Source organism: Caretta caretta, chromosome 7 (assembly GCF_965140235.1).
Source record: "Caretta caretta isolate rCarCar2 chromosome 7, rCarCar1.hap1, whole genome shotgun sequence".
Taxonomy (NCBI): domain Eukaryota; kingdom Metazoa; phylum Chordata; order Testudines; family Cheloniidae; genus Caretta; species Caretta caretta.
Genome location: NC_134212.1, coordinates 50,536,914 through 50,549,699, shown reverse-complemented (window position 1 = coordinate 50,549,699; position 12,786 = coordinate 50,536,914). Strand labels below are relative to the sequence as shown.

The following is a 12,786-nucleotide window of genomic DNA, read 5'->3' as shown; positions in this document are numbered from 1 at the left end:
GGGGAAATAGTTTTACTTTGTGTAATGACACATCCACTCCCAGTCTCTATTCAAGCCTAAGTTAATTGTACCCAGTTGCAAATTAATTCCAATTCAGCAGTCTCGCATTGGAGTCTGTTTTTGAAGTTTTTTTGTTGAAGAATTGCCACTTTTAGGTCTGTAATCGAGTGACCGAAGAGACTGAAGTGTTCTCCCAACTAGTTTTTGAATGTTATAATTCTTGACGTCTGATTTGTGTCCATTTATGCTTTTACGTAGAGACTGTCCAGTTTGACCAATGTACATGGCAGAGGGGCATTGCTGGCACGTGATGGCATATATCACATTAGTAGATGTGCAGGTGAACATCTGATAGTGTGGCTGATGTGATTAGGCCCTATGACGGTGTCCCCTGAATAGATATGTGGGCACAGTTGGCAACGGGCTTTCGTGCAAGAATAGGTTCCTGGGTTAGTGGTTCTGTTGTGTGGTGTGTGGTTGCTGGTGAGTATTTGCTTCAGGTTGGGGGGGCTGTCTGTAAGCAAGGACTGGCCTGTCTCCCAAGACCTGTGAGAGTGATGGGTCTTCCTTCAGGATAGGTTGTAGATCCTTGATGATGCGTTGGAGAGGTTTTAGTTGGGGGCTGAAGGGGATGGCTAGTGGCGTTCTGTTATTTTCTTTGTTGGGCCTGTCCTGGAGTAGGTAACTTCTGGGTACTCTTCTGGCTCTGTCAAACTGTTTCTTCACTTCCACAGGTGAGTATTGTAGTTGTAAGAATGCTTGATAGAGATCTTGTAGGTGTTTGCTCTGTCTATGGGGTTGGAGCAAATGCGGTTGTATCGTAGAGCTTAGCTGTAAACAATGGATCGTGTGGTGTGGTCTGGATGAAAGCTGGAGGCATGTAGGTCAGCATAGCGGTCAGTAGGTTTTCGGTATAGGGTGGTGTTTATGTGACCATCGCATATTAGCACTGTAGTGTCCAGGAAGTGGATCTCTTGTGTGGACTGATCCAGGCTGAGGTTGATGGTGGGATGGAAATTGTTGAAATCATGGTGGAATTCCTCAAGGGCTTCTTTTCCATGGGTCCAGACGATGAAGATGTCATCAATGTAGCGCAAGTAGAGTAGGGGCATAAGGGGACGAGAGCTGAGGAAAAATTATTAATGCCTCAAATTAGCAATTTGCTGCAAATCCTAAAATTCAACAGGAATGCAGAAGTTAGCAGGGCCCAGGGATTATCCCTCATATACAAAAGTAAAAGCAAATCCAAGCAGTTGAAGATTTTGCAATGTCAATAAATCAAACAGCCACAGGAGTACCAGTACTAACACTAAATAAAACATGTACAGAAAGAGGATTTCCTAATCGACTGTACAGTCTTGAAACTGAGCAACTGACCTGCAGAGGAGTTCTGATATTACCAGAAAAGTTCTAGAAAGATTTGCAAAAAAACATATGGAAACCAGGAAAAATACAAAGTTTTACTGGGAAGTTAAAATTCCTACAGCAACATTAAAACTGCCACATAACATTTAACAGCATATACACTCATCCAAAATACTAATTATGACATGTGAACAAGGTAGACGACTTAATGTTGCTATTGGAACCTTACCATTTCCATTTGCTAACTTTTGCACATTACAATTCCTGCCTTAATTCTGCATTAACAGCTTTGTGCACCAAATTTCCATTTAAAATATAAGAAAACCTTTATAGCAGAAGTAGAGCAGGTTCAGAGACAGATGACATGAATGAATAAAGGCCTGAAAAAACTGCCACAGGAAGAGAGATTGAAAATATTAAGATAGCATACTTAAGAGAGGAAATGAATATGGGGGGATATGATAAAAGGTAAAAAAAATAATGAATAGAATAGACAGTATAGACTTGGAACTACTGTCTCAGAATACAAGAACAAAAGAACAGTCAACGAAATTGATAGTTGCATATATAAAACTGATAAAAATATTTTTCATACAACACAATTAACACATGGGTCTCATTGTCCCAAGATAGCACTGAGGCCAATTGCTTGGCAGGATTCAAAAAATAATTGCACATTTGTATGCATAACAAGACTATACGTTAAAATAGTAATGGTTAAAATAAAAGAAGAGTGAAACAAGAATTCTGGAAGGAATATAAATTGTCCTGCTTTATAGCATAAACAAGCCTTTAACTATGGGATTAGGAAAAATCTTTCCATATGGTCCAATTATTCCATATTTGCCTACTGTAGGACTTCTTGCACCTTCCTCTGAAACATCTAGTATTGATCCCTGTCAATGACAAGATAGTGGGCTAGATGGCCCACTGGTCTGATCCAATACAACAATTCCTGTGTCTACATTACGAAATTAGGTTGATTTTATAGAAGTCGATTTTTAGAAATTGATTTTATACATTCGATTGTGTATGTCCCCGCTCAAGTGCATTAAGTTGGCAGTGTGTGTCCTCAATACCATGGCTAGCATCTATTTACAGAGCATTGGACTGTGAGTAGCTATCCCACAGTTCCCGCAGTCTCCCCTGCCCATTGGAATTCTGGGTTAAGCTCCCAATGCCTGATGGGGCAAAAACATTGTTGCGGGTGGTTTTGGGTACATGTTGTCAGTCGCCCCTTCCTCCCTGAAAGCAACAGCAGAAAATCATTTCGAGCCTTTTTTCCTGGGTTACCTGTGCAGATGCCATACCACAGCAAGCATGGAGCCCGCTCAGCTCACTGCTGCTGTGAGCACTGTAAACACCTCACACATTATCCTGGAGTATGTGCAGAACCGGGCTAAGAGACGCCAGCACGAGGACGATTATGATGAGGACATGGACACAGACGTTCGGGAAGCACAGGCTGTGGCAATTTGGACATCATGGCAGCAGTGGGGCTGGTTGATACAGTGGAAAGCTGATTCTGGGCCTGGCAAACAAGCACAGATTGGTGGGACTGCACAGTGTTGCAGGTATGGGATGATTCACAATGGCTGCAAAACTTTCGCAGGCGTAAGGCCACTTTCCTTGAACTTTGTGAGTTGCTTTCCCCCGCCCTGAAGCACAGGAATACCAAGATGAGAGCTGCCCTGACAGTTAAGAAGCGAGTGGCGATAGCCCTGTGGAAGCTTGCAACGCCTGACTGCTACTGGTCACCCGGGAATCAATTTGCAGTGTGCAAGTCTACTGTGGGGACTCCTGTGATCCAAATAGCCAATGCAATCACTGACGTTCTGATATCAAGTGTAGCGACTCTAGGAAATGTGCAGGTCATACTGGATGGCTTTGCTGCAATGGGGTTCCCTAACTGTCGTGGGGTGATAGACGGAACACATATCCTTATCTTCGTACCTAACCACCTTGCCAACCAGTACGTAAACCGCAAGGGGTACTTCTCAATGGTGCTGCAAGCACTGGTGGATCACAAGGAATGGTTCACCAACATCAATGTGGGATGGCCGGGAAAGGTGCATGCTCGCATCTTTAGGAACTCCGGACTGTTCGAGCAGTTGCAAGAAGGGACTTACTTTCCAGACCAGAAAATTACCGTTGGGAATGTTGAAATGCCAATATTTATCCTTGGGGACCCAGCCTACCCCTTGCTCCCATGGCTCATGAAGCCATACACAGGCAGCCTGGACAGTAGTAAGGAGCAGTTCAACCATAGGCCGAGCAAGTGCAGAATGGTGGTAGAATGTGCCTTTGGACATTTAAAAGCTCACTGGCACTGTTTGCTGACTAGGTTAGACCTCAGCACAACCAGCTTTCCCATTGTTATTGCTGCTTGCTGTGTGCTCCATAATATCTACGAGAGTAAGGGAGAAACATTTATGGCAGGGTGGGAGGTTGAGGCAAATCGCCTGGCGGCCGATTTTGAGCAGACAGACACCAGGGCGATTAGAAGAGCACAGCTAAGCATGCTGCACATCAGAGAGGCTTTGAAAACCAGTTTCATGACTGGCCAGGCTACAGTGTGACAGTTGTGTGTGTTTCTCCTTCCTGGAAACCCACCCCCTTTGTAGATTTTAATTCTCTGTAAGCCAAACACCCTCACCTCTTCGACCTGGCAAAGAAAATAAAGTAATTATTGTTTTGAAACCATTCATTCTTTATTAATTAAAAAAACAGTGAGATATCTGACAAGGTGGCCTGGGTGGAGTGCAGTGCAGGAGGAGGGAAGGACAAGGCCACATTGCTTATTGTAGCCACACTACAAATCAAAACTGTTTGAACGACAGCCTTCTGTTGCTTGGGCCATCCTCTGGAGTGGAGTGGCTGGGTGTCGTCGTCCCCCCGCGTTCTTGGGCATCTGGGTGAGGAGGATATGGAACTTGGGGAGGAGGGCAGGAGGTTATACAATGGATACAGCGGGGGTCTGTGCTCTTGTTGGCTTTCTTGCAGCTCCAACAGATGCTTCATCATGTCCATTTGCTCCCCCATTAGCCTCAGTATCGCCTCCTGCCTCTGCTCTTCACGCTCACTTAATGCTTTCCTGGCCTCTGCCACTGAATGCCTCCATGCATTAAGTTGTGCCCTATCAGTGCGGGAGGACTGCATGAGCTCGGAAAACATGTCATCGCAAGTCCATTTTTTTCGCCTTCTGATCTGCAATAACCTCAGGGATGGAGATGATAGTGGGAGCATAAAAATATTTGCACCTGGGGGGAGATAAAAAGGGAGAGTAAAATTTAAGATGATACCAAGTGCAAACAACCCAGCATGAACAGGGTCCTTTTCCTGTTCCCTTACAAAAATTCCCCTATTTCAACCAGGTGACCATGAATAATATCACTCTTCTGAGGCTAACACAGAAAGATATAGACCGAATGTTGCTTGAATGCGACCAAAACCCAGGACCATTCACTGCCATGCTTTGTGCTGCAATGATTCCAGACTACTTGCTACTGGCTTGGTGTGGTAAAGTGGCCTACCGTGGAGGACGAAATAAGGCAGCCCTCCCCAGAAACCTTCTGCAAAGGCTTTCAGAGTACCTCCAGGAGAGCTTTATGGACATGTCCCTGGAGGATTCCTGCTCCATCCCCAGACACGTTAACAGACTTTTCCAGTAGCTGTACTGGCTGCAAATGCATCCCAATTCTTCAGGGCAAATCAAACATTAAACACTATTGCTTTTAAACCCTGTACTGTAATTACAAATGTGCACTCACCAGAGCTGCCTTCTCTGGCTTCAGGGTTGGGGATCCCACCTTGGGAGGGTATTGACTCCATGGTGATGAAAAGGTCCTGGCTGCAAGGGAGAACAGATTCACCGCTTGCCTGCTGCGCATTCTCCTCCTCCTCCTCTTCTTCCTCATCCACAAATCCTCCTCCCTGTTGCATGAGACTCCCCCCTTGCAGGTGTCCATGGACAGTGGTGGGGTAGTGGTATGGTCCCCCCCTAGAATGCCATGCAGCTGATCATAGAAGCGGCATGCATGGGGCTCTGACCTGGAGCGACCGTTTGCCTCCTTTGTCTTTTGGTAGGCTTGCTTGAGCTCCTTAACTTTCACATGGCACTGCTGTGTGTTCCTGTTGTAGCCTCTCTCCACCATGCCCTGTGCGATTTTGGCATATAATTAGCATTTCTTCTTTTTGATCAGAGTTCGGCCTGCACAGATTCTTCTCCCCATACAGCAATCAGATCCAGTGTCTCCCTTTTGGTCCATGCTGGAGCTTGTTTGCGATTCTGGGAGGACTGCATGGTCACCTCTACTGCTGAGCTCGCAACACTGACCAAACAGGAAATTAAATTCAAAATTTCCCGCGGGGCTTTTCCTGTGTACCTGGTTAGTGCATCGGAGTTCAAAGTGCTGTCCAGAGTGGTAACATTGGACCGCTCTGGGATATCTCCCGGAGGCCAATACCATTGAATTGTGTCTGCACTACCCCAAATTCGACTCAGCAAGGTCGATTTTAGTGTTACTCTCCTCGCCAGGGAGGAGTACAGAAGTTGATTTTAAGAGCCCTTTAGGTCAACAGAACAGGGTTGGTTGCGTAGATGCATTCATTTTAAAATTGACCTAATGCGGCTAAATTCAACCTAACCCCATAGTGTAGACCAGGGCTATGTATATTTAATCTATGTGCAGGTATAACAGACATACTCACATGGTTAAAACAAGAAAACAGCTCTTTTTTTTACTTTCACTGTGGTTGTAAATAACTGAAAACTGATTAACACCCAGGTGGTATGTCAAACAACTACTGCAGTTCCCACCTTGCTGCTCCTGCTGTTTCAGACATTCACACAATAGGGCAGGTGCTAAAAAAAAGCACAACTTCTGTTCCACTTGGCTTCTTTTGCTTAGAAGAATTACCAACTTGACTATTTCTTCTTATTTTCATGTTGGTAATGTAATCCTGCCATGGAATTTTGAATGCAAGGAGGAGTATCAAATTTTATGGTCTCTCTGCCTTCCTAGAGCCTGGAAGTGAAAGCATCATGAAAACTCATGTGAAAATGTATTCACACCCAAATATTCATGGAAATACGTAGTCACATAAATAATGATGTTGGAAGTGTTTTGTGCAGCCATCTTGATGTTCTTTTGGGGCTTCAGAGGTCATCTAATCAGAAAACACAAACAATACTGTGACACTATGCCCCATATTCTTCATAGAGATATTATTATGATATGGTTATGGCATAACTATGATGTATTTTATATAAGATAGGTCATGTGAGATATCATTGTAAAGGTTATGACTTACTGAATATGATTATCCTATTTGTACCCATGTATCATTTTGGTATCTGAAGTTAGGAATATTGTCTATGTATCTATTACAAATGTGTTCACACTTGGGAAACTCCCACTAGGCAAAAGACTGTCAGTCTAGATGGCTAGCTGGGAACAACAGCCCATTCAACTCAATGGACCATTGGGGGAACAATAGGTCTTAGAAGAAGTTCGTCTCCCACTGGGGAGCCTTTCTGAGGACACTATAAACAACTTTCAGTCATGGGTGGTATGACACTACAGGGGCATGTGACTACATCACCTGGTGCTGGACTCCATCTTGGAATACCAGTGTTTTCCACTGAAAGGCGTGGGAACTAAGCTTGGAGACAAAGGGTTCCCACCACACCCAAAAGCTATTTAAAGTAGGGGAGTGACATCATTGTGGTTCTTCACTGACTTCCCACTGAAAGGAGACTCTTGGAAACACCTGAGAAACAAGGACTGAACTGGGGGGGGGGGAGGAGTGCTGGATCCAGGCTAGAGGGATTTCTAGTCTGTGAAAAGAATACCTGGGGCTTTTAAGCTTCAAGCAAGTGCAGCTTGCCCCTTAAGAGCCTGCAGCCAGCTTAAATCATCATTTAGGGTAAGAATCTGCTAACTTATATCCAATCTCTTTAGTATATTAAGCTTAGATTGCATTTTTGATTATTTGCTAGGTAACCTGCTTTGATCTGTTTGCTATCTCTTGTAATCACTTAAAATCTATCTTTTGTAGTTAATAAATTTATTTTTGCTTTGTCTAAAACCAGTGTTTTTGGGAATCATAACTTGGTGCAGAAAGCTCTATATAGTCCTCTCCACATTGAGGGAGGAGGCGAATTTCATGAACTTATGCGGTACAGTTCTTTGTGCAGTGCAAGATGGTATAATTTTGGGTTTACCCTCCAGAGAAGGATGTGCACTTGAGTAGCTCAGCAGTTCCTTAGCTGAAGCCTTCCCATGCACAGCTGATCTCAACATCTGTCTCTAGCTGCAGTTGGGTGTGTCTCTACCTGTATGTGTGCTGGAGGCGGCTTGAGGGCCTGTCACAGCAATACAGTGTAAAGGGAGTCCAGGCTGGTGGGTCAGATGGGCTCAGTGGCACCCCAGTTCCAGGTGACACTCTGGGGGGAATCCATCACAAATACTACTAAGAACAACTACTCATAGCAACAATCGTGGGGAATATTTCATAAACAAACAATAGGTTGAAATATGATTGAGTCATCCAATTATCAAATATTTGTAATTAATGAACAAATCTGTAAAAATCAGTCTGTTCACAGACTCCTGAAGAAAACAAGAGGCATATTCATTGAATAAAGTGTTCACCCACCCCTAACCCAGAGTGAAAAGCAGGAGAGCGGGGGGGAAAAACCTTTTGTAGTGATAATCAAGGTGGGCCATTTCCAGCAGTTGACAAGAATGTCTGAGGAACAGTAGGGGCGGAAATAAACATGGGGAAATAGTTTTACTTTGTGTAATGACACATCCACTCCCAGTCTCTATTCAAGCCTAAGTTAATTGTATCCAGTTTGCAAATTAATTCTAATTCAGCAGTCTCGCATTGGAGTCTGTTTTTGAAGTTTTTTTGTTGAAGAATTGCCACTTTTAGGTCTGTAATCAAGTGACCAGTCGGAGAACACTTCAATCTCTTTGGTTTTTGAATGTTATAATTCTTGACGTCTGATTTGTGTCCGTTTATTCTTTTATGTAGAGACTGTCAAGTTTGGACAATGCACATGGCAGAGGGGCATTGCCGGCACATGATGGCATATATCACATTAGTAGATGTGCAGGTGAACGAGCCTCTGATAGTGTGGCTAATGTGATTAGGCCCTATGATGGTGTCCCCTGAATAGATATGTGGGCACAGTTGACAACGGGCTTTGTTGCAAGGATAGGTTCCTGCGTTAGTGGTTCTGTTGTGTGATGTGTGGTTGCTGGTGAGTATTTGCTTCAGGTTGGGGGGCTGTCTGTAAGCAAGGACTGGCCTGTCTCCCAAGATCAGTGAGAGTGATGGGTCGTCCTTCAGGATAGGTTGTAGATCCTTGATGATGCGTTGGAGAGGTTTTAGTTGGGGGCTGAAGGGGATGGCTAGTGGTGTTCTGTTATTTTCTTTGTTGGGCCTGTCCTGTAGTGGGTAACTTCTGGGTACTCTTCTGGCTCTGTTAATCTGTTTCTTCACTTCAGCAGGTGGGCATTGTAGTTGTAAGACGGCTTGATAGAGATCTTGTAGGTGTTTGTCTCTGTCTGACGGGTTGGAGCAAATGCAGTTGTATCATAGAGCTTGGCTGTAGACAATGGATCGTGTGGTGTGGTCTGGATGAAAGCTGGAGGCATGTAGGTAGGCATAGCGGTCAGTAGGTTTCTGGTATAGGGTGGTGTTTATGTGACCATTGCTTATTAGCACCGTAGTGTCCAGGAAGCTTGATATCGCCAGCCAACTAGACATGGAGCCATGAATCACTACCCGTTGAGCCTGACAATCTAGCCAGCTTTCTATCCACCTTATCGTCCATTCATCCAGCCCATACTTCTTTAACTTGCTGGCAAGAATACTGTGGGAGACCGTGTCAAAAGCTTTGCTAAAGTCAAGGAATCACATGTCCACTGCTTTCCCCTCATCCACAGAGCGAGTTATATCATCATAGAAGGCAATTAGATTAGTCAGGCATGACTTGCCCTTCGTGAATCCATGCTGACTGTTCCTGATCACTTCCCTCTCCTCTAAGTGCTTCAGAATTGATTCCTTGAGGACCTGCTCCATGATTTTTCCAGGGACTGAGGTGAGGCTGACTGGCCTGTAGTTCCCAGGATCCTCCTTCTTCCCTTTTTTAAAGATGGGCTCTACATTAGCCTTTTTCCAGTCGTCCAGGGCCTCCCCCAATTGCCATGAGTTTTCAAAGATAATGGCCAATGGCTCTGCAATCACATCCGCCAACTCCTTTAGCACTCTCGGATGCAGCGTATCTGGCCCCATGGACTCGTGCTTGTCCAGCTTTTCTAAATAGTCCCGAACCACTTTCTCCACAGAGGGCTGGTCACCTCCTCCCCATGCTGTGCTGCCCAGTGCAGTAGTCTGGGAGCTGACCTTGTTCTTGAAGACAGAGGCAAAAAAAGCATTGAGTACATTAGCTTTTTCCACATCCTCTGTCACTAGGTTACCTCCCTCACTCAAACTGATATGCTCCGGCCTATGGGTGAAGTGCAGGAAAGGCACAGACCGCCACTGCAGCCCCTTTGTAATCAACCACCCTCCTCCCCAAGTTCCATAGCCTCCTCACCCAGACACCCAAAAAGTCAATTGTGTGTGTCCCCACTTAAGACCATTAAGTCGGCGGAGTGTGTCCACAGTACCGAGACTAGCGTCTACTTCCGGAGCGTTGCACTGTGGGTAACTATCCCACAGTTCCCGCCGCCCATTGGAATTCTGGGTTGAGATCCCAATGCCTGATGGGGCAAAAACATTGTCACGGGTGGCTCTGGGTACATGTTGTCACCGCCCCCCCGTAAAAGCAATGGCAGACAATCGTTTCGTGCCTTTTTTCCTGGGTTACCTGAGCAGACTCCATACCACAGCAAGCATGGAGCCCACTCAGCTCACCGTACGTGTCCCAGGTGCTGGCAGACGCGGTACTGCATTGCCACACAGCAGCAGCTCATTGCCTTGTGGCAGCAGACGGTGCAGTACGACAGGTAGCAGTCGTTGTCATCATCATCGTCATCTCCTGTGTGCTCTTGGCTGACCTCAGGGAGGTCGGTCAGGGGCGCCTGGGCAGACATGGGAGTGACTCCAGGTCATTCTCTTCTTAAGTTTCATCTCATGGAGATTCAGTCTCCCTAGAAACGATGACGGCCACAGTCGTTCTGCACCGTCTGCTTGTGAGCACCCAGGAGATGACTATGGCTAGCAGTCATACTGAACCGACTGCTGCCAGCCTATCCCTTGCTCCCCACTCCCTCCCTCCGTGAAAGCAATGGCTGACAATAGTTTCATGCCTTTTTCTGTGCGGGCGCCATATTGATGTCAACAGCTTCATCCACCCGCCGCGTCCATTGCCGCTCTGCTCTCCTGCAGATGCCATACCACAGCAAGCATGGAGCCCGCTCAGATCACCACGGCAGTTATGAGTGTTGTAAACACCACGCACATTATCATGCAGTATACTCAAAAGCAGGTGAGGAGGCAATGGCAGCGCGGTGACTAGAGTGATGAGGACACGCACACAGACTTCTCTCAAAGTATGGGCCCCGGCAATTTGGACATTGTGGTGGTAATGGGGCAGGTTCATGCCATGCAACACCGATCCTGGGCCCGGGAAACAAGCACAGACTGGTGGGACTGCATAGTGTTGCACATCTGGAACGATTCCCAGTGACTGCGAAACTTTCGCATGCGTAAGTGCACTTTCATGGAACTTTGTCACTTGCTTTCCCCGCCCTGAAGTGCACGAATACCAAGATGAGAGCAGCCCTCACAGTTCACAAGCAAATGGGGGGGAGGGATAGCTCAGTGGTTTGAGCATTGGCCTGCTAAACCCAGGGTTGTGAGTTCAATCCTTGAGGGGGCCATTTAGGGATATGGGGCAAAAATTACGGATTGGTCCTGCTTTGAGCAGGGGGTTGGACTAGATGACCTCCTGAGGTCCCTTCCAACCCTGATATTCTATGATTCTATGGCAAAGTCATTGCGCCCAGTAAATACGAAGAATCTAGACACATGGTTAGTACACTGGGCAGAGTTGGCAGGAACAAAGAACTTAAATATGAGTGAGTCTTTTAGGCTGATTATGGCAGCCACTATTGGAAAGACCAGGCAAGCGGTAGATCGAGCAAAAGAACCAACAGCTCACCAAGAGGTGCCGCAGTTTATCGTGTTAGGAAAAGAGATAGGCCAGAGACCTATGAAGGTGTTATCCAGCGCAGACTGTGTGAAGCCAGAAGATTCACCCAGACATTACTTCTTGAGGAGGACTGCATTGGGGTTATTGGTAGGGGAAATATTACCAATAACTAACGCTGAGGCAGAGGCCGAAAATCATATTAAACCCAATTCTTTGATGGCAGTAGATTTGAATCAAAGGGAATTTTGGATCAATGTGTTTGAAGGGTTGGACATGAATTTATTAGCAATGTCTACTAGTTTGGAGCACCAGGCCCAAATGGAGGGATTGACCATTTTGGATGTGTTGGATCATTGGATAGTATGCCAACGGATGATGAAAGGGGGAAGCCAGGTAGATGGCACAAAATCCAGAGTGCCATTTGTTGAGGCAGTGACTTATTCAAATGAAAGCACGTATAGATCAGGAGGCTGTGGCAGAGGACAGTCTGCCCCACTCCAGGGAGGTAGAGGGTGACATGGTCGGAGTGAGCCTCAAAAGGGAGGTGATGTTATGTGAAACATTGCTTGGAAGTATTTAAAGTTGAGGGGAGTAGATATGGACAAATGGGATGGGAAACCCACTGATGAATTTATCAAAGAAACGCAAATGAGAGAAGAGCAAGTTTTTAAAGAGCAGAGAGGAACTGCAGCCGTGCAAACTGAAGGCTTTAAGAAACTTGCTCCGTAGGGAGGCCCCGGTGACAGGTTGCTCCCACTGGAAATTGGTCCCCTGGAGTGGGAGATGATGATCAGATTAAGGTGGGACTCAAATAGGAGACCTAGGACGACTGTCATTGTGGGAGATAATGGACCCAAAGATGTTCTACTGGATAGTGGGGCTGGTGTAAATATTGTAAATAGAAATTGTGACTTGACTCAGTATGTATCTGAGATCATTGCAGCAGTGTCCTTTACTGGGGAAGGAGTGATGGGGAAAATGTATTATTCAGTGAAAATAACTATACCCAGAATGGGGGCTGGGGATTTTTTTTGTAGAGAACAAATGCTGCAGATAGATCAAATGGCCAATCCAGTAATTCTAGAGACTCCTTTTCTAAAGGAGAATTGGCTGGTTTTGGACTTAACCAATGGAATCTTATGGCATATGTCCAGCTGGATGGAGGGTGCTCTGACAGCGGGACACATTCAGAGAATGTGCACTGCAAAAGCAGTAGAGGAAATTAATCTAGATCAGCAGGATATGTGAGT

General features: G+C 45.7%; 1 protein-coding gene across 3 annotated transcripts in view; it reads right to left on the bottom strand.

Annotated features, from left to right (window-relative positions):
• The window catches only part of LOC125639456 (protein bassoon), a 169,517-nt gene that overhangs the window by 129,726 nt on the left and 27,005 nt on the right, over positions 1-12,786 (bottom strand). Inside the window, exon 3 of one of the 3 annotated variants that reach the window (XM_048856568.2) lies at positions 8,514-9,789. The exons of the other annotated variants lie outside the window; for them this stretch is intronic. Within the exon in view, the coding sequence (XP_048712525.1) occupies positions 9,292-9,789 (498 nt within the window). The 3' untranslated portion in view covers positions 8,514-9,291. Of the gene's footprint in view, positions 1-8,513; positions 9,790-12,786 lie in introns of those variants that run through there. 3 annotated transcript variants of the gene reach the window in all.